This window comes from Archocentrus centrarchus, chromosome 4 (genome assembly GCF_007364275.1).
Source record: "Archocentrus centrarchus isolate MPI-CPG fArcCen1 chromosome 4, fArcCen1, whole genome shotgun sequence".
NCBI lineage: Eukaryota > Metazoa > Chordata > Actinopteri > Cichliformes > Cichlidae > Archocentrus > Archocentrus centrarchus.
Window position 1 is genome coordinate 23,441,257 of NC_044349.1, and position 27,277 is coordinate 23,468,533.

The 27,277-nt window shown below is 39.5% G+C and overlaps 1 protein-coding gene across 1 annotated transcript; it reads right to left on the reverse strand.

Moving 5' to 3' along the window:
* Positions 1-2,140: 2,140 nt before the first annotated feature.
* rorca (RAR-related orphan receptor C a) lies at positions 2,141-17,538 on the reverse strand. The gene is made up of 10 exons (XM_030728238.1): positions 17,198-17,538; positions 11,225-11,310; positions 10,974-11,115; positions 10,406-10,846; positions 10,152-10,273; positions 8,075-8,207; positions 7,083-7,190; positions 6,804-6,914; positions 5,534-5,646; positions 2,141-5,404 (listed from the first exon to the last, which is right to left on the reverse strand). The coding sequence occupies exons 1-10, from the start codon at positions 17,202-17,204 to the stop codon at positions 5,243-5,245; spliced, it is 1,425 nt and encodes a 474-aa protein (XP_030584098.1). The 5' UTR covers positions 17,205-17,538; the 3' UTR covers positions 2,141-5,242.
* Positions 17,539-27,277: the final 9,739 nt, after the last annotated feature.

Below are 27,277 nucleotides of genomic sequence, written 5' to 3' on the forward strand. Positions count from 1 at the left end.
GATGGAGTAGGCAAACACCCTTATGCCTGTCCTGCCCTAATTTTGGTCTGTCTCAATACTATTTTAAGTAAATTCTACATATTTGCACACATTTGCACACACTCGAAACTAAAATTTTCTCAAGCTAGAACTGGAGATTAGGCACTAAACCAAGAGTGTCAAACTCATATTAGTTTATGGGCTGCATACACTCTAAATTGATCTCAGATAGGCCTGGGGGTAAAATCATTAAATTACAGCACCTCTAAATTTACAAACACATTCTGAAGAAATTCATATTCAATGGGCCGTCAATTATTTATAAAACAGATGATGAAAAATAACTCGTGTCTGTTTTTTCACATGCAGTAAGTTTACTGTCATGACATGTATATTACAGTCTTTATGCTTTTTACAGAGCTGCTACCAAATTACAAAACCTTCACATTTAGACAATTGTGGAACTAAAGTAGTGGCTCTTTATGATTCAAACAAGCTGTGGAGAACTAGAAGTAATTTCAATTTCCTGTGCATTTCCACTGTTGTGCTGGCATCCTTACACTAGTGCTAGCAATGCATTTTATTGATTGAAAAGTTGGAATTATGAATGATAATGATTATTATTAATAATAATGATCATTTTCATACTTTGCAAAACCATTCATTGAGATCTTTTGGTGTGTTGGTTCTGTCCCCCAAGCTATATCCTACATTAAGCACATTTTCACTTTTTTATGATACGGTTTGTTTTTCAGTGGTGCATATCCTGAGAAAAAGCACGAACTAACAAACAAAAAACTGGCTTCACCGGGTCTGGATTGTTTGGACCTAACAGCAGTTGTAAGACTGAGCAGCCCTGGCTGGAGAACACTAAGGTGTCTTTCTTTTTCTCAGTATAGCAACACCGTGCAACCACCTGTAAACACTCCCCAAAACATTAAATGAACACTTTGAAAACACATCAGATCTCCATCCATTCACTTCCGCTTATCCTGTTCAGGGTCGCAGGGGGGCTGGAGCCTATTCCAGCCAACATGGGGCAGGAGGCAGGGTACACCCTGTCGCAGGGCCAACACAGAGAGACAGACAACATCCACACTTACATTCATACCTATGGGCAATTTAGAGTGGCCATTTAACCTAACCCCAGTAACTGCATGTCTTTGGACTGTGGGAGGAAACCAGAGTACCCAGAGAAAAACCCACGCAGACACAGGGAGAACAGGCAAACTCCACACAGAGTGGAGGCCTTCCAGATGGTATTCTAACTGTGAGGCAGCACTGCTAACCACTGCGCCACCGTGCTGACCATCAGATCTCAATGGGAAAAACCAGGATATCTATACTGATATGGAAATGTGTTAGGAACGAAAGGATGCCACATTGTTTGATGGAAATGAAAATGATCAACCTACAGAGGGCTGAATTCAAAGGGACACTGAAAATCAGTAGTTTGTGTGGACCCCACGTGCTTGACAACTTCAGGGTATGCTCCTAATGAGACGACACAGGGCGCCAGTGGTGGATCTGCCAGTTCTGGCATTCTATGGCAAATTGGGCTCCACTGTGCCGAGCAGTGAGCACAGGTCCTACTAGAGGACACTGGGCCCTCAGTCCACCCTCATGAAGTCTATTAGTGATTTTTTGGTCAGACACATTTACAACAGTGGTCTGTTGGAGGTCATTTTATAAGGCGCTGGCAGCGCCAAAGCAGCAGAGACTGGCCCTACTGATGGCCTCCCCAGAACCTGGACCTCAACATTATTGAAGCAGTGTGGGATCATATTGACAGAGAAGGGAACAAAAATGCAGCCAACATCCAAAGAAGAGCTTTGAATGTTCTTCAAGAAGACTGGAGAACTATTCCTGTAGACTACTTAAAGAAATTAGAAGAAAGCTTACATAAGAGAGTTCAGGCTGTGTTGAAGAATGAAGGCGGTCATACCAAATACTGAATTTCAAGCTTGCTAGTCATACCAAATCTGTTTTTGCCTTCTATACTGTATTTCCATTTATTTTTGCACATTTACACCTCACTGTACTTATGTCCTAACAAAATATATATAAATGAGGGGCTGTGCAAGACTTTTGAACAGTACTGTATGTTTTCATCCAGTAAGCAGGATTAATAACTGTATGATAAAGCCACAACAAACTTTCCTTTTAATTGTAAAAACACTTTTATTACATTCTTAAATCCACATATAGTATCACTATTGTGCAATAACACTTCACTGTGTTAAGCCCTGTTGGGCTTTATATTCATGACATATAAATTATTCCATATTAAAATCTATATTGATTTATAATTATAATCTTAAAATAGAGTGAAAATATCATAAACAGAAGGATCATGACAAAAGAGAAACCTTTAGGGTGACATCTTTAAAAACGCTCTTTAAAAAAAATAGAATTACATCTCTCCAAGACAAAAGGACACTAAACTGATGAGAAGAAGAAGAAAAAAAAAAAACAGTACATAAAAGGATAAAAATTCAGAAACAAAAGATCACAACAAAACCAACACAAGATTCAGAGATTATAATCCATCTTTTATATTTATTTATTTATTTATATATATATATATCCTATTTAATCTACAACTCAAACAAACAAACAAACAAAAAAAGAAGTCTTGCAATAATGATATTAGACAGGGGTAAAATCTTTGATACTTTTGTAATCAAACATTCACAAGAACATGTACTGTACACAGTGATCAAGGTTTAAAGGTCTTCTATGTTGGTGCAAGGTGTCTTGCTAGCTAGACTGACTGCAGACACTGTAGGACAGAGAGCCCAGCTATCTCCCTGAGTGACTCTAAATGGAAATGTAAGTGCAGAGCATAAGTACTGCCCCCTGGACAGATTTTAAGCCTGCAAGGTTACAAAGTATACTCAATCTTGTAAAATCAGCATGTCTAGCATTCTCAGGCTTGACACACAAAGTATTGCACTTTGTTACAATCTCTAAATGTCATTCGGCCATTTTCAGCTGATCTGAAAAGAAGTTGGCTGTGTATTTGGTACATTATAAATTAGTGTTACTTGTCTTGCTGCAAGGTCAACTGTGCTGAAGTGCTTATAAAAATATTAGCTATAGTACATGGCAATAACAGCTCAATGTACTGAGAACAATGGGAAAGACAACATTGCACAATCCCATAATGCCACTGTCTTAAGTACCAAGACAATAGTGATACCCCCTTCATACTATCTGATAAAATATAGTGTATGGCAAACAGCACTGTCCCAGCAGTGCAGAGCAAAGCAAACCTGATTTATATTTTTTACACAAAAGCAGACATCCAACATCTGTCATGTGATTGTCTTAAAATGCTCAAGACAGAAACTATAGTAATGACTTTGCTAATTACAGCATTTTTTTTCACCACAGCCTGTTTAGGATATTGGCAGAATGAATAATCCTTTGTTTTTAAAGAAGTCCAATACATTCCCCTACTTTGAAGAAAAAAATCTAGACACACACCCCGTCTGCAGAGTATGTCTCCAGTCTTTAAGATAGATCTGTATCTATCCAGGACTTCCTGGACCTAAAGGCATGAGTTGCTCTCACAATCAGACAGGATGTCCTCAGTAGAAGTACATCCAGCATGTCATCTGTACTTATTTCCTGTCCAGGCTTAAGCAAAAACAAACAAACCAAAACAAACAAACAAAAAAAACCAGTACATTTTAAAATAGTCACCACTGGTTTTCAAATTGTTCTAATTGTTAAGTTCAAATATGAAGCAGAAATATTAACTCAGGGGGGTAGCTGATGGCTCTGTCAACCCTTTGCTGTGCCATGTAGTATTTGAAGAGGGTGAGGTAGTAAAGGAGTGGAGAATAAGAAACAAAATATTGAACTCTCTAATCAAAATACCTTGGCTGCCTACGGCAGCAAAATCTGCCTGACCCCAAAGCAGCGAGAACTGGCGCAGAAAGGAAATCTTCTTTTACTTATGTCTGAAGAGCTTAAATAACACCACCATCCATCTGTCCCCTCATTTAATCATATTGGTGGTGATACAGTTAAATGTCACATTCAAGAGATTTCTTTAATCCCTTTAAGTCTTTTGAATCTGCTGGTTGTGACAGTGCTGGAGGTTTGGGCACTGGCATGCTTGTACAGAGGAGGCTGAGGTGCGATAATGATCCTCCTGGCGAAAGACAACCCTTCAGGAATTGGACTCCGAGCACCTTTGTGATACAGCTTATCTACAGTGGGAGGGTGTATTTACTATTTCTGACTGGCTGAACTTAAGTTTCACAGATGGCAGTTTGAGTGCAAACCCGTAACATCTTGTGCCAAGAGGTCATTTTTGATTCTAAGAAGTGCTAGTTAAATTTTTACATTTCTCTCATACCTCTGTGTTTCTCTCACTCTCTAAGTGGCATTTGCAAAGGGAAAAGGTAACAGGATTGAGGTCATTGATTACATTAAAAAAAAAGAAAAAGAAAAAAAAAATATCAATTATATCAGTGTCTGCGGGTGTGCTACTAAAAAACACCTACAACAATTTCAGCATAAGTGCTAAGTTTTGTGCTCCATGTGCAAGACTTTGTAAGTGCATGGCGACAGAAATGCTAAATGGTTGCCCATGATTCACACAGTTTTTGTCTGCTTGTGAGTTTGATCATGGTCCCTTTAAACAGTTTGTTCATATGTTAGAAAACTGCAAAATATGGGTGCTACCAAAAATACTTAATGAAACAATTAGCTGTTACTAGACTGACAGATACAGGCCTCATTACTGCAAATCTCCACAAAGTAGGTGAGGATTTTAAGTATGTACATTCTATATTAAGCCTAGGGCTGTGCTGAATGGTTAAAGGAACAGGGGGTACATTCAACAGTAGCTTACAGGAACTGTGGGAGCGGCAAGAGTCAAATTTATTAGAAAGGAATTCAGCCTAACAAGAGGTTTAAGGTCTTCTTATAGAAAAATAATTTTGAGAATATAAAGAATGTAGGCTACTTTTTAATCATTTCCTTAACTCCCTAAAAAGGAGGTAATGTGCACAGATTACCCAGCAGCAGTTCCTGTAGTGTTGGGTTTAAAGGACTGGCTTGCAGGGCAGTGAAAGCCATTCCACAGGATTGGGAGTTCAGAGGTGAGAGGAGTGTGTGCTAAAGTGTAGCATGCAGGATTGTCATTGAGCTGCTGGTTGGTTTTCCTTCAGCTGGTTGCCACATTTTAATCTTCCTCTCCCTACACCTCAATGTCACTACTTGAGTCGCACTACTTAGCTAAATAGCCCTAGCCCTCTGTGGAGTCTGGGAAGGTGATTTCACTGCCAAAAACCTCCCTGTACAGAGGAGGAAAAGTATATGCTGTCTCTGGGTGAACCAGACGGAAAAACTCCAGTTTGTCAATGTGAAGGTTGCAAATGGACCTCATTGTAGGAAGCTTAGACACCATCTAGAAGAGAAATTGTTTAAAAAAAAAAAAAAGTAAGAATTTAAAGGAGAGAGAACTTACACATTTTAATAAAGCAGATCAGTTATTTTCACCAAAATGGCAATACAGTAGCTGCGGCAGGTTTTGTACCTTAGCTAGTTTCTCTTCTGATGTGCCTTCTTTCTGTAGGCAGCGCTGCAGAGCCACATAAACTTTCTCTTGCAACTTCTGGATCTTCTGAACATCTGTCAGCCAGGGTCGGTCTGAAAGAGAAGGCAGCGACATGATGACCATCTTACTATAATGACGCTTAAATCCCTACAAATGATATATATTATGTTTAGGAGATTATCTCAAAACGAATGGCAACATTATGGGTAGGTTATGTGTATTTTGTTTGTAAATAAATTTTGCTAAACATTTTTTAGTGCCGTGACACGTTAGGGTAACTGGAATGTGTTGTCGTGCATATTTGTAAATAAGGGCTTAGTGATGCTAATAGTGCCTGTAATTGATTACTTTGTCTTATACAATGAATATGTAGCTTGCAAAGAAGAAGAATTATATATATTTATTATTTATTTGTTTGGTGTTTATAAACAGCTATTTTTGCCATCTGAGTACATACAGTGATATAATGAAGATGAAAAGAATGAACACACATGTCTGCGTTTTAATACATGAGCGAAATGAACAAGCGTTGCAGGCCGGTTTTTGCGAGTTTTCCTAATTTGGATCTTAACCTGGTAAGGTTTAACATATATAACTAGATAGAAACAGAATGCAAAGCATAAAGTTCTTCACAAGTGGTTTTATATAGTTTTGCTATAATAAATACAACTGCCTATATTTTACAGCACTGCTGACCTTTTTTCCAAAACATATGGAAACTTTTAAAATTAATCTTATGCCTTCAAGGCAACCACCGTTTCAAACTGAATGAAACTTTGTTTGACTTTAAATTTGCCTGAGGGAACAAATGTTTCTGGATTACATGTGTGTTAAAAATTATATTCCCACTGCATGCTAAGCACATTGTCATCAGGGGGGGAAGATTACAAAACATCTTTCTGGAGTTTTTATTGATTACTAAACTGGCACAATTTTGCAGTAGCTTCCAAGTCGCAATGACAACTTTGCAGTTTCACTGTCATACTCTGATGCAATCAACTTGTTGGCTGGCTGCAAGAGAGGAATGACAATGGTAGGCTCTGGAAATCGGCCCATAGTAAATTATGGGGTTTATAAAAATCTTGTCAGTAGTAGTAGTACCCATTACCCTGGAGGCATTTTTGATGTGTGCTTTCAACTGACAATATGAAAATTTTAATTGCATTAAAACCTCTCGACAGCATCACTTTATTAGACGAGCAGAATACCAGATAAGCATGTGTGAATAGGTAATTTCCTATGATCTCACCTGGTGAGAGCAGGACAGCAGCACTGAAAAGCGCAATCTCCTCGTCAGACATCTGTGTACGGCTCAGGCTTTTAGCTAAGTCAAACACTGCATTCACAAGGTCATCACAGCCTTGGGAGACAGAAAGGGGAAAAAATGTCATCAGAACAGAAATCTAGTGACTGTGATGACACAGATGAAACATAAAAAATGACCTAAATTCCCCACTCTTCCCTTCATGAAAGTTTATTTGAGAGAAAATTGGCAAGAGAGAGATAGATAGTAAGTGTGTTGACTCACCAAGAGCTTTGAAAAGCTGAGGCGTCGCAAACTTTCCATCAAAAAGCATTGTATTATTGATGGGGTTGTAGGCCCGACACATACGGATGAGAAGGACATCCATGCAGCCTGTTGACACAAACAAAGAGCCATTCAAGAAAGGGCACTGAAGAAAACAAAACCAATTTGGACTGTTTTCTTCAAGGTTACATAAAGTATTATAAACTTTCCTGGGAAAACTGAGTGAATCATCAAATATATAAAAAAAATGTTGTTATTTTAGTTTCTTTTTTTTTAACTAATACAACTTTTGTGTCAACACTGTTGCTTACGTTTTGCCATGCTTTATACTGACACAATAATGACTAGCATTTCCAGTAAGATGTTCTTGTTATTTCCGGTTAGTCTAGAATCACAACTGCGTAATCTCGCTTCACCCTCTGAATTGACAGCTTCTTTACGGGCTTGGAAAGCTTTCACACCTTTTATGTTTTCTGTAACACTGAAACCGTCTAATTAAAATCAGGGTGTGAACATTTTATGAACACGTCTTAAAAATTATGACTGAAAGTACATTGGCTGCAACTCAAAACCCATTACAATCTAATGTTTGGACTGATTTAGTGTTTCAGTTGTCACTAAAGAACAATAAAAATACATGAAGGAGTAGATTTATATTTACGTATAAACCCGCTGCACAAGACATGCATTTCATAATGTAATGAAACTATCTTGAGCTGCAAAGTCTATATCAAATAAGATTGAAATAAAAATAAATTCAAGAATAAGAACAATATAACTTTTGAAATCCTCCTGAAACCATGTGATTTTTTTTTTTTTTGCATAGTCAGCTACCACTTGTGGGTAATACAACATCCGTGACAACAGCTATGTCTGGCACAGCTAAAAGCTCAAAGAAATAAACATATGCACAGCAGTGGCTGTGCAGAAAATGCTTCTAACCTGCAGAGTGTGTGTGTGTATGTGTGTGTGTATTGGTGTCATGTACTGACCTGCTTTGAGGAGGATAATCTGATCATTCTGACAGAGGTCCATGAAGCCAGAGATACGCTTAGCAAACTCCACCACATACTGTATTGCATTGGTGATGTGAATGGCACATTGTTGCCACATCACCTCAGCTGACTGCAAAAGAAAAACCCAGGAAGGCTCTATGATAATTGCAACGCATTTGAAACATGAAACAAATGGTTAAACATTCTTCTCTGATCTTGTTTCTTAAACATCCTGAGCTACAGTATGCTTAATAGTATTTCATACATCTTTCTTGAAAGATGTGGCGTTTAATTTTAAGACTAAAGGAAACATTTGTTACTAGCATAACATGGGTTCTCTGAAAACCGAGTGGGACACGCCCTCTGGCATGACCAGTCAAGGGAACTCCACTACCACCATGTCTGTTCAAAACAGACCAATTATTTCAAGGAAACAGGGTCCCCTGACCCCCTTTATAATAGCCCTTGGCCCCACACCAGGCATTTTCAAAGTATTTCTTCCACATGTCCATGCAAATAGGGCAGTGCGGTGAGATACCTCATTCAGTTTTCAGAGAAATGGGGGTTATGCTAGTAACCAAACATTCCCTTTCAAATCAATTGCTCTGTATCTCACTATGGGAGATACAGCCCACTACTGGATTGCATGCTCCGAAGCCACTCCCGGACCCAGGCAGGTCAACACCTCACACCTACTCCAAAAGGTCACCATGCATTTAAAAGCCCAAACTAAGCACTGAGTGTACTAGTAAGGACACAGTCACATCAAGGCAACAAAACATAACAAATGTTTGTGGGGACACCCAACTAGCAGCTGCACATTTGTCCCCCACAGAAACACCCCTAAAAAGGGCCCATGAGGTAAGCATTCCTCAGGTGAAATGTGCACGCAGGGTTAGGCCCAGAGAGTTAACCGCGCTGGATGTGGATAAAAAAATCTACGTGTGCCTGTGACACCAGGTCCCTGTGCAAGCTGACTGTGAAGCAGATAGGCTAGCTCTACTATCCATGGCCTTCTGGGCTAGTAAGGAGCTATTACCATGGGTATGAGGCTGAGGGGGGAAACGCATATCACAGCACCTTTGGCATCTCGTGCGTCCTCACCTAATGGCACACCCGTGTTTCTTAATGTAAAGAACAGAGGACATTGCAAATTTTAACCTTGCTACCACCAGGGTTCCCCTGAGAAGATCCAGTGATAACCATAATCATTAATGCTCATCTTTGCCAGCTAGCAATAACCTTGTAAAACAAAACACAAGGGCAGCATGAGCACTAGTTTTTTTCCATAGATGTATATTTTAAAAAGTTTAAAGAGTAGCACTATGCTCGAATCATACTACACAACATTTATGCCCTTTATGATGGTCAGTGTCAGATTAAGCAATTACAGAGTCATAAAATCCTCCCTTTCCTGAGCCACATGATAGACTACAGATTGCTCCCCAAACAATCATACTTGCCAAATTTCACAATGTGCATGTTGGCATCAGAAAGGAATCCTGCCAGTAATTTCCAGGGAAAACAATGTAAACACACAATGGCAACTGAAGTGGTGCGCATGATACTGGCTATCTTGTGTTACTCAATTTCACCTAGTTACACTGGCAACATGATTCCTCTTTTGCTTTGTTAAGTTTACAGCTGTACACAGCTGAGCCCACACACACACACACACACACACACACAAAAGAAAAAATAAACAAAAACACTCTGTGCTCTTATGGGTCAAAAACAGTGAAGGGAAATAACCATTGGGGAAGACCCCAAAACTTAACACACTAGCCTTTCTGTTGGGACATTGCAAGACATCACACATCCAGTATTGGTTTTCCTCCACATGCTACACAAGATACAACGATCGACTTTCATGCGCAATGCCAATTTTATTCCAGCACAAAATAACATCCCACATCTTTCTGATCAAACCTTAATTTGGCTGATATCATGTAGTCTAATCGCAGCATTAACTGAAATTAACACTGTGGGAGACTGCATAAATTCTAATCAATTTTTCTCCGATATTTTCCACTCTTGCAATTCACAGTCTGCTATATAAAAGCACAACATTTACCTTGGTCTGGTATGAGCGGGTCTCTTCTGGGCTATACAAGGTCCATGCCATTCTCTTTAGCTCCTCTGAGCTGTACGGGCTTGTCTCGATATGGGACTTCACCACATTCTGGGTAATACGCTCTGAACAAAAATAAAGTCTTATTTTATTTTTTTAATTTGCAAAAGCATTCATGAAGTTTTCAGGACAGATTTAATGTTCAAAAACCACATCAGCAATTATAACTTGTTATTAGAAGGTTTTAGAAGGCTGACCTATGTCAAGTAGGGAGCAACCTTCAGGCAGTGGATTGAAGATGGCATGTGAGAAGAGTCCAGAGTCACGCAACAGCTGATACTCATGTTTGATACTGTGGTTTCCATCACCAAAATCCAAGCTGGTCTGTTCTGGTGAACTCTGAGAGGATGAGCCACTGCCTGCACTTCCACCCATCATGTCCAGGTTACAGTACTCTCCACCTGCATCCTCTGGGGTCAGTGGCAGGTCAAAAAGCAGCCCCTCTGGCAGTGTTGTAATGTCGTCCAGATCACTGAGTGTAGCACTGGAGCCTCTTCTGTAGGTACGGCCGTGGTCATTCATGTCACTCTTCTCCTCACGGGCACCAACTCCTGCACACTCCTGGGACTGTTGGTGTTTCTGGACCTCTGCATACAGGCTGTCACGCTGCTTTTTAGACATTCGACCAAACTTCACGGCTGCAAAGAAAAATTAAACATTTAATGGTCTAAGTAAAACAAGTATTAAATGACTCACCACTGTGATGAGCAAAAGTGAGAGGTGGAAACTGTGTTAATTAAATATAGATCTTGTAACCGAACTCACCATCACGGCTCATGCCGAGAGCGAGACACTTCTGCAGCCTGCAGTGCTGACAGCGATTACGATTGGTCCGGTCGATTAGGCAGTTCCTCTGTCGCGAGCAGGAGTACATAGCATTGTTCTGCTGGCTGCGCCGAAAGAAACCCTACAAACGCAGACATAATAAGTGTATCTGACAAAATACTTTAGATTGAGTAGAATCAGCCTGTCCATTTTTTTCTGTTTTTAAGTAACTGATGATGAATAAAGCTCACCTTGCAGCCTTCACAGGTGATGACACCATAGTGAATCCCTGACGATTTGTCCCCACAAATTTTACAAGGTATTACTTCTATTTGAGCTGTAGAGAGAGAAGAGTGCAGGAAACAATATAAATATATATATATATATATATATATAAAGAAAATATAAAATATGAGTTAACAGGTACAGAGTAAATAGAACACACATTAGATAGATAGATACAACAATTCATCATAAAGAAATTATTTCATTTTGCATCTTTTAAGCAAACTGGTTTGTCTGCTCAAAGAGTTGGCTGCATCTTGAACATTTTTGGAACCTTGATTAAACAGGGCAATTATTTATTGGCAAACTGTCACGAGCATTTTCCTTTATTTTGGTTCCACTGACAAAAAAACGAATCCAATAACTGAGAAAATAACACACAGACTCATTTAGAGTAAAAATATCAGTTGCGGTGGAAAGGAAAGTAGATTATATCCACTTCAGTTGTTATACAATATACATTCAGACATTTACAAGGACATATATAGAAAACCCAGAATCCTGGTAAGAGGCAAATATTGATTCCAGTATAACTGCAATATAGAAACATTTTTAGTTCCAGTTACAGGACATTCAACATTTGCGTTTCAGTTATTGTCAAATCATTACTCCAGACTGCCATAACTCATGCTGAACTCAAACAAGATATGACACTTTTTGTTCAAAGTAGATTCACTTGACTTTTCTCACAAAGACTGGCATCATTGTACGACGCTCAACTGTTATCTATGCAATATGATATTTGAAATGTAGCAAATGATTATGAGATGCATTTCTGATTATGTTACAGGATTGTGACTAAAAGAACCTTCAAGAACACAAAAGAAATGTATACAGTTTACACCTTGAGCTCATTGTGAAAGCCTGAGCCTTCTTACCGAGGAATAGGCTGTTCTTTTCATTATGTTGTTTATCTAAGTAGCCGGGCCTCCTTCGAGCCCAGAATAGCAGGTCAATTGCATTAGCTGAGGCCCAGGGTTATAAAGTTTCACAGCTCTCTCTTGCTCTGTGGCTCTTCCTCCAGGATGAACAAAATGTTAGTGGGTTAACAACGGGTATACTGCCATGCTGAACTTTCTGATCAAATAGCTGCAACTTACTGCTACTTTGTGCAAAATTTGATTTTTCTATGGCTGTTACCTGTGCCAAACAATCCACTAAACCACTTTTGTTGGGGCACTCAGGGCATTAGGTAACCAGTAAATCATAGAAAAGGATTTAACTGGTCTTCACAGTTTTTGAGAAAATTGCTGTTTTCTAAAGGGGGCTTTTTTAAACCACTCACAACCGATAAATCACATGAGTCACTCTGCGTAGGGAGAGACGTGCATCACACACTGAGGCAAAATTAAAGAGGTTGGTGGCTGATATCCTGCAAATCTTGACTTAGGGGAAAAAAAATGTATCCACGTTTTCAGCTTGAAAAGATATTTTGTGTGCAACATAGATGACATATTTAACTATCTTGGTTACCTAGAATGTGCAAGACGCTGAAATGCAAGCGAGGGATATAAATAAATAAAGGGCAATGGAAAAAAAAAAATCCCATTCTCCATTGCTCCCTTTATCGCTCCCCCTTCAGAGCCTCACCCCGCCCGTCAGCCTGTTATATAACTGCATCTGGCCACATTCCACGAACACACTCATTCAAAGGTGGTTGTCCCGGCAACAGTGTGCCGCAAGTCCCACACCCTCTTGCGTTCCTATTGGCTTTTGAGCAAGAAGCTCCGTCTGTGACTCGCAGCCTCACCTGCCAGTCAGCTGAGTGGCACAGCCAAGCTCAGCAAACAGGAGCTGCTCCACTGACACAGTTTCTCATTCAGTAAAGGGGGAGGTGCCTGTGGTGGCAGCCTCACAAGGAACACAATCCTGTTTCTTGCAGGTTTTAAGGTGGAACCAAATCTGACTCAGTCTTTAAGTACAGGCGGGGTGGATTCCTCCTTTTGGTTTAGAAAGACAATGGTGTAAGATATGATTACAGAAAGATACTCCGTTGCCAGCTGAAACTTGAAGAGACAAATACCCAACCTCAGCAACATCTGGAAATATTTCCAGAAGCATCTAGTACAGTAAAATTCATGGAGTGGGAGGGAGCAGACACAGCTAATAGTAGGTCTTAACTTGTTACAGCATGTCAAGTATTTGAGTGAAATTTTATCTGTGTTTGAGCTTAAGCATAAATCTATTTTTACTCTGGTGCAGTGTGGAGAGTGGCTATGTAGAGATTCCCACTGCTGTTAAGGCCTATTTGCTAATAAATGTTGCACAAACTAAAACACTGCACATAAGTGCACACCATTTTGTGTAAATAACAGCATGTAGATTAATCATCGCACTGGTCCCATAAAGCTAAAACAGTCTGCTGTGCAAGCAGTAATTTTTAAACATGTTGCAATGCAGGACGGGTCTGAAAAAGGATGTCTTTATACCGGTGTTTACTTTTGAGCATTTGCATAATTTTCTGTTCCAAAACAAAACAAGAAATACACGCACACTTCTCTTTGTATTAATGCCAGGAGAATATCTTAAAGCAATGTGTTTAATCCCAGAAATCTCTCCGTTTTAGACAAAATAAAATTATAACTTAAAATTTTACTATCAGCTCAGCGAACAATGGCTTCAATACTTGCTTACATTGGTAGTATAACTGAAGCTTGATAACCATCAGGTAAAATATGTAAATGTTTACTTCAAAAGCTGTGCTACCTGTGGCGTATGCTATCACAATCTTTTGGAACCTCTAAGCAAATAAAATATTCTTTTTACATTTTTTACATAAGGATTATGTCCAGGAACATTTAGATTCAAAGAGGTTTTCATCTAAAAGTCCCTTCTATGCCACTTAGTCAGTAGCCATCAGTCAGTGTCAGTTGCTCAACACTTCTTTCTTTGTCAGTGCTGTAAACACTTAGCTACGGAGACTTTGCCCTCTTATCCCAGCTAATCAATTACAGTCCAAGGTCCTATTTGCCCTGCACTTTACATTTAGCTGACATAATATATACTTAACCAGCAAATGAATGGGCATGTGGGGCATGTATGGGAGGAATGGCATATGGTTTTGTGTAACATAGTATGAGGATTGGTTGCTAGTTGAAGAGCTTGCTGCAACCCAGTTATTCAATTATCCACTTTCTACAGGTTTCCCACTGAGGGCCCCAGCGGCCACCTGTTTTCTATACAGCTTTAGTAGGTGAGGAGTAATGATTGCCTTTCCTCTTCTTCTCCTCCCTATGACCTACCTACAGAGCACAGATAGTACAGTGTGGCCTGACACTAACACTGAACATTTTAAAAATGCTCTGCAGGTTTAATGGATTGTTTAGCAGATGTAGCGGTGGTGAAATAAAATGTGTTATTGTACACAGAGGATATCATAGTCCCAAAGAATGCTTTTTTAAAAAAAAAATTATGTACATTTTTCAGACAAAACCAATGCCGGACATCTGTGGTTAAAAAGTATTCCTGAAGTACAACCAGCCTTTAACTGGAAGTCAGCCATGCCAAGGCTTATACATTATGTGCAGTACATAAGCCTATCTGCGCATACATGATGACAGCCCTGCCAGATGGAAATGTGTTTTTCTTCCCCTTTTTTCACCCCACAGCTTTCCATAATGGATGATTACACTGATAACAATTAAACATGTAAATTGATTGCCTTAATATAAATCTTTATAAAACCATTTGCCTTATAATAAACAATTATATGCTGAGCAGTGTGCTGCGTCTGCCAAGAAACTGGCCTCACACTCTGCAGGCCACTGTAATCCCGCACCATTGATCACAAAAGATGAAGTGCATTCACTTGACTGTGCTGTCTGTGTGTGTGTGTGTGTGCAGCTCCAAGCCCAAACCCAAGTGGGCCTCTGCAACACAAGCAAAGACAGACTGAGGAATTCAGTTCACAGCATGTAATTGTGTGTGCTGCTCCAAACCACAGGAACAAATTTAGGACTGTGCTGAAGCAATCACAGTCACAATGAATTAAAATCTCTTTGTTCACATCAGCTATCTACTTTCACAGAAATGCATATGATTTATTGCTACCACTATCAAAATGGATTATGATACAACTTAATCTAAACAAATGTTAAAGTGTACAAAATACTATATTTTTTCACCCAACCACTGCATAAATCATGCTGCAGAATGAACTGCAGTCATAATATATGCAGAGTGTCAACATTGTGTTTGCACATCAACCTGCTGGTTATGTGAAGAGTTAAAGCTTTAGATATGAGGACTGGAATCTTAGATGCACTTGTCAGACAGAAAGGGCACCTTGACACATAGAGTAACTTGCTGTGAACTCCCAAGGCTGCACACACCCAACAAATAGTGGCTCTGATGCTGCACAGCTGTGTCCTTGGAGAGAGGGTGCCCTTCTTTACTGAAACCACATCTTTGATCTTGGGGTAATTGAGCTCTAACGCAGTCTTATGAAGCTGCAGTAGCTCTACACACCCTAAGGTCACAAAAGCATAAAATCAAGTTTTATTTAAGTATGTTTATTTTAACTTTCTGCATCCCACCTGCCTAATATTTAGGTATGAACAAAGACTCTGGAAAGGGAAAATTTCAACTATACTTCAAAATCTAGCTTACATTTTTCTGAAAATGTGTTTCTCTCTGTGAGTGATGCTGTCAATTACTGGTTGATGTAAGTAACCCTAGCTGGCAGAAGAAGCTGAAACCCTGCTGTGCATCACTGTTAAATGTAGGCTTGCTGTGCCCATATCCTGCTTGTCACAGTGGTGCATGATGGTCCAACATCACAACACAAAACAAGTCATTTTAAACTAGTAAATCCAACTACAAAATATGTACATCAACGGATATTTGTTTGTGTTTCATTATTTTCTTTGCAGCAGAACTTTAATTAAAACGAAAGTTTTATGGAAGTAAAAGCGGTTAAAGACAGCAGGGTTTTCCAGTTCAGCTCACATCTACGGGAAAGAGGAGCACTTTCCTGGATAAAATTATCAACATTGTTTTATCAGTCATAACTATCTCTCCACGCACGCACGCACGCACGCACACACACACACACACACACTTGCTGTAATCCTCAATGACAGAACTAGGTCAATGGAGCACCTCCTCTCTCTTTCTCTTTCTCTATTAAACACATACAAATTGTAACACTAGGTAAAAAAAAATCATTAAAAATTATTTAACTAATTAATTAATAGATGATTAAAAAAAAAAACAACCTCCATACTTGGGTACTAAAACAAGATACACATTAAACAATGGGCCAACTCAAAATTGTCAACAGGGAAATTTTTAAACTAATTCTAAAACAAACCAAAAAAATGTGTATTGCAATTATGGTTACAGTAAAAAGGTTTTTAAAAATATGAAAACTGACTCTTTAAACAACGTAAACAATCCCTTACAGAAGATTTTCATGAGCCTGTGAATCACTCCGCTCACTACCTCCCTTCCCTGACTCTTACATAACTGTAGTCGCTCACCGGCGACTAGCTGCAAAGATTTCCTCTGATCACGGGCAAAACTGAGCTGGTGCACCAAACCCTCACAGTTTATACAAACAGAATACACAAATACGTTATTAGAGCTGTGCTCGTGGAAATGTGGACAACCTGTAAATAAAATTACCCACTTTTAAAAAAATATATTCTTCACTCTTTATATTAACAAGCATGTAAACAATCTTTAAAATCTTTAAAGTTACACGTGTTAACTTTATATAGAGCGCAGAAACATAGCCAAAGCCTATTTTAAATTTTCCTCTAAGTGAAATCTGATGGGGTTTTTTTTTCTTGCGCAGTCGACGCACAGCTTCAAAGCACTGCCTTCCCCACTCCAACATTCAACCTAAAAGTTGCCGCAGGCCTTCAGCCTAAGAACAAATAAATACATTTTTAAATAAGTAACAATTTCGAAAAAAAAAAAAAACCATATAAACTCACCTCTCATATCTGCGGTGAGGTCTAGCCAACTCTTCGGGTCATAAAAGTCCAGGTGGAAACGAAACCAAGAAATGCTGAAAGCAACGCGCACTTATTCGCTCCAAACCGGAGCAGCTGAAAACTGTCACAACAACGAATCCTCATATGGATTTTTCTATTCTTTCTTCATGCGCGCTGACCTTACAAGTGAATAAAAAGCAACGACGTGTCTCTGTTATTTACTTTCTCTCAGCCCCTTGCAGTTGCGGTTAAAGAAAATGCACGTCTGAAACGATAACGCAGTGGCTACTCCTCTTTCAAGTTCTGCCCTGCTCTGCGGCTCGCTCTAACCTAGTTTCGACGCGTGGACTACACATGATCCTCATCCCGCGGTCCGCCCGCCTCGTGCCCTGTGAGCTGACGCGCGCGCCACCGCCCCCCTCGCGCGCTTTAAGGAGGCTCTCGCGTGCGTGGGAAAGTGTGGCAGTGTGTCACTTCAGACCAACAGCAGCCCAGCGTGGGAACTATTTATCCCTCATTCTACCAATATGTGTAGCATACATGGACTACCGTCTAGGGTCCCTGGAGACCCCAAGAATAATTTACTGTGAGAATAAAAATCATAATAGTAAAATAATAATAACAGGGAAACTTATTTATTTTAAATGCATTATTAATTATGTAATTCATGCCAGCTAAAGGAAAAAAACTGATTATTATTATGTTACAATTAATTTGCATATTTTGCAAAATGAAAATATATAGTTTAATAGAAATTGCAGCTTTTCAGCTTATTTGCCATTCTTTGACTGGAGTATCATTTAGTTTTCAGTCATTTAAAGTAAACATTTGTGTTGTATTTATATGAAACCAGTCACAACCAGGCAGCCCAGAAAGTTAATCTCTCCAGCATATCCTGGGTCTGCTGTGGGGCCTCCTCCCTGTAGGACATGACCAAAACACTTCACCTAGGAGGCGTCCGGGAGGCATCCTGGTCAGATGCTCATACAACCTCAGCTGGCTCCTTTGGATGCTACTTTGACTACCTTCCAAATGACTGAGCGCCTCACCCTAAGGGACAACCCAGACATGCTTCAGTGGACGCTCATTTATGGCATTTGTATCTGTAGTCTCATTCTTTGGTCACTACCCACAGCTCATGCCCATAAATGAGGAAATGTGGATCAACCTGTAAATCAACAGCTTCAGGGTAAGCTCTTCCTTCAAGATAACAGACCAGTAGTGTCCACATTACTGCAGATGCTGCAAGAATATGTCTGTCAATATCCCGCTCCACTCTCCCCTTACTCGTGAACAAGATCTCAAGATACTCCGCCACTTGGGGCTGCAACTCATTCCTGACCTAGAGTAGGCACACCACCCTTTTCCAGCTGAGAACCATGGCCTCAGACTCGGCAGAGCTAATCGTCATCCCTTATGCTTCACGCTCAGCTGCAAACCGCCCCAGTGCAAGTTGGAGGTCATCTCTCGATGAAGCCAACAGAACCTCGTCATCTGCAAAAAGCATAGAGAAGATTGTGAGGCCACAGAGCCCTCCACCCTCCACGCAGTTATAGCATCCTCAATGACATTAACTAATAATAACCCCAATTTGCCTCATGTGATGCTCAGGACATGTGACAGGAAGAGCAAAGAGTTACTATCCTCCAGTCTATGATTCAGGACCAAAGGTAGCACCTTTTTCATGTAGAACGTAGTGTCATGTAAAACGTAGTATCTGACAATTAAAAAATCTATTTCTTGTTCATGGCTATTAAAGCAGCCAATAATGGGCTCAAAACATTTGAATTGTCCTTAAGTATACTGCAACACCATAAGGTCTGTATGCATATTAACGTTGTTTTTAGCTGAGATATAATATCTCTGGATGAATGTGTGTGAATGGGTAAACACTGCTTGTGTAAAAGCACTTTGGTTAGTAAGATTAGAAAAGCCATGTAAAACATTGCATTTACTTTAGTCCGTTTGAGCTGAAATAATGTGGCACTTAATTTGCAAATTAAATAGCCATATATGCTAGAAGATTGTGCTCAGCTTTCGTATCAGTTGGATACATTGCAAGAGAGCTTAATTATATCACAGGATTAACAAACACTAATCTCGGCAGAGGAATTAAGTGTGAGCACAGGTTGCTGTGCTGTGTTTTGTTTTCCATTTCCTGATATGGTCAAATCTGGGGTAAATGTTGAACTTATGAAGCAGCAGAGGGCAAAGCGTTTAACCCTAGAATGAATACTAACAAACCGATCACAGTGTTTGCTGTATACTGTAGTTCAGTGACGTGCGGTGAGGGTCGTGACTGGTGAGGCACTGACGTCATCACATCAGATTTACAAACATATAGCTTATTCACCATTTGATTGGCAACAGTTGTTTTGTTTAACATTAACATAGTCTGAAGCAAACCTTTTAGCTCCGGTGTTGGTCTTCCTTTAATTATTATCTTCTGCTTCGATTGAAAGTCCAGTTTAGAAAATTCTTTCATTTGAGTTATGTAATCTTCCATGTTGAACATAAGGCCAAGCAACAGGAAAAACTAACTGGCCTTGCTAACTGTTTATGGTAGCTTGCCGCCGAGGAGTCGTAGAGTCCCTGGGATCACCAGCGCCCCCTACCATGAGGCACGAGAACTGCGTGCCTCACCTAGTGTCTCTTTGCAGCAGTTTCATGATCGCTCAACACAAGAATGCATTACACACACATACAGTTGTTAATGAAAAAAACAAAAAATAAACTGTGCATTATATACACCAGCTAAAATATGGAAATTTAGTTCATATAGTAAAAGTGCAGTGAGACCGGAAAGTAATCCGGTCTCACTGCATAGCATGCCAGCACAGTTAGTAGTCATTGGCAATGACTATACTGAGCCGCACCACGGATTGCGCAATCCGTGGTGCGGCTCGCCGGGCTGGTGCCTCACCGTTCGTCTCTTAGTATTTGACCGGCAAATGCGAAAATTCAGCGATTTTGAAAAAACTAATCTAAAAATGGTGTAGTTAAATGGAAAAGAACTTTAAAATACAAATCACTGAATGAATATAACCATTTAATTTATTTTTTAATTTTATATTTCCACGATGACAGGTGAGGCCGTGCCTCACCTGCCTCCCCTGACTGCACGTCACTGCTGTAGTTAAAAAAACAGCAACAGAAAAAATCAGGTGCAGAAGACAGAAAAAAAAGGAGATACATCAATGTATGTATATATATATATATATATATATATATATATATATAGAGTATGTAAAGTATGCATTGTATCTGTCCCTCTTTAGCCTTGCCTATGTGCATTATATGCGTTTTCATTGCTGTTGTGATTTCCCTTTGTCCTCCTTGGAGTGGGTATGTTTACAGCACAACAGAAACACCCTGGCACACCGAGGCACACCACAACGAGTAATAACAGTTCTGATGAAAATAACTGATTTGCAGGTGCGGGCAAGATGACGAGTGTATCATGTAACGTAGGCACAGTTATGAAATAGGGAGAAGAGAGGGATTATGGTAAGTAGGTTAGTGGAGCAACACAGCGCTTTCACACCCCTCCCTCTCTGGCTTTTTTCTGTTGTGCATGCGTGGTGAGTCTCCCCTTGTCTTTTTCCACTGTGAACACTTTCGTCCTGAATCATATCGGTCTCTGATCTCCACCTATGCATGGTTCATGGTCATACTTACTATTTGTACACAGGGTGTCTTTGCTATTCTCGTCGTACAACTTCGCCCACAACGCTTCGAAACAAAAAGGAAAACAAAACATATGAACCTAAATGCAAAGCAACAGTGTATTGATTTTCCTGAATGCACTGTTTAAAAATACAGTGCTGGGAAACTGCTGTAGGAATGCTTGGCTTTGTTATATTCTGCAGATGTAAACTTCCTTTTCCTCCCCGGCATTCAGATAGTTTCTTTCCTCATCCTCATCCTCATCTGCCATCTTTCTCAGATTATATCATGTCCCATACCATGTCCCACTGTCACCGTGAAGCAGCCGCACATCTATCCGGTGTTTGCCTGCAACGTCACTGACCTCCTGACCCTGAATCTTATGTAACCACAGCAATACCCAAATTAGAACATGGAGCATGGAAAGAAGGAGGCGCTTAGAGCTTCACATACGGGCACGTAGCGCTCAAACAGCTTTCCAGATTAAGACAGATGGAATGCATGTGTGTGTGCGTGTACTCTGTGTGTGTGTGTGTGTGTGTGTGTGTGTGTGTGTGTGTGTGTGTGTGTGTGTGTGTGTGTGTGTGTGTGGTGTCAGAGAAAAAGGAATAAAAGAACAAATCAAACACCATCACTTCTAAAACATAGGCTGTGCTAATAATGCTAACACATTCAGAAGTGATTTATGAACGTTCAAAGTGTGGTGCATGTATGCAACAACAATCTGAAACCTCAACTGGCCTTTGTCACACACTGTATAAAGGCCTGCACACTGAGAGGATTATTTTAGGATCCAGGCTATGGCTTCCATAATCCTCTCTCCTCTTCTCTCCCTCATCCTGCTAAACCCTCTCCCTTCTCCTTTTTCAAATACCCACTAATCTCTCTCACTCGGACTTTCTGTGTGGCTGTAATCTGGTTTGTACCTTTCTTTCACCTGCACTGCACCAGGTTCACATCATTAGGTCAGTATACCAAACTACTGAGTACCCCTTACATGTCCTTCTTCTACATTTCATCTCTCCTATCTCATCCAAAAACACGAGGAATAGGAATGGCTCCTCCTACTCACTGGTGTTTGATCGGTGCCTAAAGGCCAATACAGGTGATCATGTTTTTAAACAGAATTCACAAAAATTGGTCTGAGAGCAACAACTGGGGTCATGAGGGTGGCTGGAGTCTAACAATTCACTCTCACATCCACACCTATGGCCAACCTATAATGACCACTTACCTTTATGTATGTCTTTAGAGAGTTAGTGTGTGTGTGTGTTTCACCCAGGGAAAATCCACTCACAAGGAGAGCAACACGGTGCTCTAACACAGCCTTGTGCCAGCTCCAACCAGAGGCAGCAATCTCTACTTCTCTACAATGGAGGCAGAAAGTGTGAGTCATAACACACATTAGTGGGATGAAAAAAGTTGTAAAAAAGAAAAAAAAAAAGTTGCTGATGTTTAACAAACATAACATTTATCACCGATGTGAATGTCATTCACTTTGCAGCATTTGGTCATTAACTAAAAACATAAATGGAAACTTTAAATTTGAAACTGATGATGGCAACAGATGCAAAGTCAGAGAATCAAACTAGTTTATACAAAGCGCCTTGAGGCGACAGTTTGTTGTGATTTGGCGCTATATAAATAAAATTGAATTGAAATGAATTGAATTGAATAGTGGTTACAGTTCATGTTGAGGTAGACATAGGAGCTTTGTGGAAAAGAAGGCAGGGTAAGTAAGTAAAAGTCAGTGGAATTCATTCTTCTGGACCACAAAAGTCTAACAAAGTTTCGCTGTTGTAGATGTTACAATTTTTCATTTGGGCATCACCAACAGGATTCTTCCTCTGGAGCAAGTGTATTATGGATAATTATAACTAAACTAAAAACTAAAACCATATGTAAAAGATATTTCAGTTAGCTAAAATAAAAATAAAAACTAGACTTTAAAATAAATAAATAAAACACTGAAATTACTTTGTGAACTTGGGAAAATAACAAAAACAAAATAAAAATATTTATCTTCAGTTTTAGTATTTGTTAGTTTGGTAATAAAAAAAAAATTCTTAGCAAAACTTGCCTGATAAGACTTTGATGCACATGTTTACTGAGACTTTGGATTTCTACAAGATCTTTCAAAAGGTTTTGTGTCTTTATTGTAACAGCTGTTCTGATTCTCCTAAATCTTGCGTCTGGCATATACCCTAAATGCAGTGATGCTTAAAAAGACTAAAACAAAATCTGAACGTAATAAAAAACTAAAACTAGACATTTTAGTCAAATGATATCTCTGTAAAACAAACAAACAAAAACTTACCCTAAATCCCCACCAGTCACAACTGTTGCCATACTTGTTCCAAGGTGAGCTAGATGTGACATGCTGAGCATGAGCAAATGTATTAAAGAAACAAAGAAGATGCAAACTGGAGTGCCCTTCAGTTCACTTTTAACTTGGTATTTGTCCTCCGTCAGCAGCTGTTGATACCAGAGATGGCTGAATTTATTACCCTTAGGTGCACATTAGCTTTGCATCCTGTCATCTGTGAAGTCATGCTGTTTATTTGGTCTTGACAGGCAATATTTAAATGATAGGCATCCAATTAAATTTGACATTTAGCATGGTGAATCTGTCTGTGGCGCTTCCACACATGCTCTTTGTCCTGTTGTCTGTCGATATTGTTCTGCTTCCATCTAGATAATATCAATCTTACAATCATGACAGGAAAAAGCGGCTGCAGGCATTTTCAGAGTTGTGACAGGGCTTTGATAAAAGGACAGAGGAATAAACATCAATTTAGACAGCCTAATAGGTAATACTGGGACCCAGATGCGATTATGGCAGAGATTATGAATGTGAGATAAAAATGGAGTCTTAGAGGAATATTAAATAAGGATGGAGCTGGACTAGAGATTGCGGCCTACTGGGGCTCATATTTATCTTCTCGGAATATCACTGATCCTCGTTCATGTATTCAGCACGAAAAGCGAGCACTGTTAAATCAGTACTTCCACCTTGAATCTACTGGTAGTCACAGACTTATATATTGTTCTCAAACTATAATCATAAGTCAGTCTATTCATCACCACGGGCATCTTTGAATAACCAGGCTTTTATGCCAGCTGCAGACATTTGAGTGTCCGCAGAGTGTAAAGCCTGAATGTTCACTACCTCTTATCGCCTTCCTCGCATCTGTTGTTATTTTTCCCACTCATCCCTTCATTACTAATTAAGTGCTAATCCACTCCACATTTTTATGGTTTGAGCGTGCTGAATGAATGTGTTCCTGGGGAGGGAACAAAGAGAAAAAGAGCCTTTTCAGTTATTATTGCATATGAATTTCTCTGCATACCTTGGTGTACTCAGTCTGCCATATCATTCATACACTAAAAAGGCAGGGAAGTGCAATATTTTGATCTAATCAAACCTTGGTTGCTTTCCTCACTCACCTTTTCTGAAACTTGGTTGTTTATAGACTCTTTATTAGTCAGTTTAATTGACTTATTTTACCTGAGGGAACACAGACTTGCTGTTCCTATAAACAGACCAGTTGTGCTTGTATTATATTACATGCTTTATTTATTTATTATTTTTAAAAGATGTGACCATATTTGAAAGAGTGGGTTGAGTTGAATTACGTGTTCGCTAGCTAGCAGGTGATCTATCCTCAATTTTACATCACGGTATTTGTGATGATATTCATGATGACATAGCAAAAAAAATTTATCAGTGACTGCAGCTTGCAGGCAGCTGCATTTACTAGTGCAAACAAAATGAAGTGCACTTTCCATTCTTCTTTTCCAGTGAGCTACTGTCACTCTTCCACCATGCAATCACATCGCTAATTTCCATCCACCATTTGCGCTTCCTGCCTTCCATCGCCTGGTTTTACTCAATAGTGTGTTTTTGCCTCAAGTGGTGAAACACATTAGTTGTTTCCACTTTAAACAGGAACAGTTTTCTTGCATATTTTCCAAAGTATTGCACTTTGTTGGAGGTTGTTGAAGTAGCTCCTTTTTAGACACCGTTTTCATCAAAGGTTGATACACGGCTCTTGCTGTCAGATATGTCTGGGCTTGCCTCAGTGTGTTGCTGCAACTGCTGCAACACACTGATAATAGATGGAATGCAAAGTTTGGCTTTGAAACAAACCAACAACCAAAAACCTAATTAAACTGGTTTAATTAAATGTTCTCACCTTAAAAACCCCAAAAAGTGGCACAACAGCAGTGAAAACTCAGGTGATATTATTATTACTATTATTATTATTATTAGTGTTGTTGAAAATGAACAAGCAGAAAAAGAGCTGATGCTAGTTGAAAAAGACAAAACAGCACCCACCTGGAAGTGTAAGTGACCATACATTTAACTCTGCATAACTTCAAACTTCAATACAATGTAAGGTAAGTTATATAAAAATGAACCCACTATATAGCAGTTATAAACAGGTAAATTTGTAAACATGTTTAATGTATGGTACAAAAAACTTGGAGCTAGCCTGTAGTGGTGATTAAAGGAACTGCAGTTTTTGGTGCTTGCAGTTAGTTGTAGCTTTATTAGAGCATGCTATAAGTAAGAATAAAGACTAATGTATGTTTAAAAAAAAGTTCTTCTGAATCTTTTTATATCCATATATAATATAAACTAACAACAACAACAACAAAAATGAAAACGCTTAGAGAAACAACAGTGAGAAACAGATGAAACACACTCAGAGGAAACCAGCTTGATGTCCCAGCAATCTGAAGATGATACTGAAAGGAGATCTACTGTGTCTTACACTTGCTTCCATGACAACAGCCTTCCAGGGCCCCCGACATTGTGGCTTGCCTGTAATGAATCATCTGTGCTGCAGATATGGTAACACCCACCAAAACACGTTTGTCCATGCAAAGACTCACACTTATGTACATGTGCAGTGCATGTAAATACATGCAAACACAATGTAGGAGTGTTGACACATATGTATGAAGGGTTTGGGCACACACACACAGCATGTTCTCAGCTTAATGTGTGCCAGATTAGCTTTCAGAGAAGTTTTTTTTTTTGTTTTTTTGAGCTTTTTATGGCTTTATTAGATAGTCAGCAGTGAAGAGAGACAGGAAATCGGGAGAAGAGAGATGGGGAAGACACGCAGTGAATGGCGACAGGTTGGGACGCGAGCCTGCGCTGTCTGCACTGCCACGCGGCATACGTGGTCGCCTGCTCAGCCACCGAGCCACCCTGGTGCCCACTTTCTGAGAAGCTTTGTTTACAGAAGTTCACAGAAGTGGAAGAAAAAAATAACTTGTTTACATCAAGAGGATTTGTTTCTCGACTCCAGTGTGTTTTGCAACAGAGAACTGAATTGCACTTCAACCATAAGAGCAGTTAACACACCACTGCCGATGAATGACCAACTGATTACTGGTTTTTGAGGCACGACTGGAACTTGTGTGTTTATGTGTACATGAATGTGCATGTATGTCTGTGCTTGTATGGCAAACTGTAACCCTGTGGCATACGCAGACAGATGATTTGCTTTTAGGGACTGACTGACCCTTGTGGTTTACAGTAATAATGAACTATGCATTTTTTTGTTAGTTAAGCAGTTTTTTGCCATAATATAGATAACCACAGCAGCTGAATTTTGATGTTTGCTTCATACCAACACTACCACAGGTGTAATTAAGAAATTCCCACAGTTAGGTTTTGGTAAGACTCACCAGAGGTGGTAAAAGTACTGACATTCTGTACTTAAGTAGAAGTACAAGTACTTGTGTTAAAAAATACTTTGTTAAAAGTCAAAGTACTGGTTCAACTTCTTTACTTATAAGTAAAAGTAAAAAAGGTACAAGCTCTGAAATGTACTCAAAGTAAGAAAGTAAAAGTAGCTCTTTGGACGACATTTCTACCATCTATTTTTGTGTAAACATAACTGAACCTCATTATATATTACATGAGAATACAAACGTTATTCCAATCTAAATTTTAATTCTAATGAATGCACTCAGCTTGAATCTGTTACATAGGACACAAACTGTGAAAGGGAATTTAAACACAGCTCTATTCTCTGTGTCCTCCATAGTAGAGGGTGACTGCGCCTCCACCTAAACACAAACATGAGGATACTCAGGGGTTACAGTGGGATTCAAAAGGTGGAGGAACCCTAAGATCAGCTGTAGTGGCTCTGCATGAGGAGAAGAATCACAACTTTCTATTGTGAGCTCCAGTAAATGATGTTGGTGTGCAGGCTGTGATCAGCTGACCTGCTGCTGCTGCTCTGAGGTTTACTGCTCTGTGTGGATGAACTGAACTCACAAAGATGTAACCCAGTATTTCACAGCTATCTGAGCTGATCTCCATCCCCTACACTGACAGCATACAGGCTGTAGAAATGTTGGATTCAGTGAATGAATCTAAGTTTCAGCAGCTTT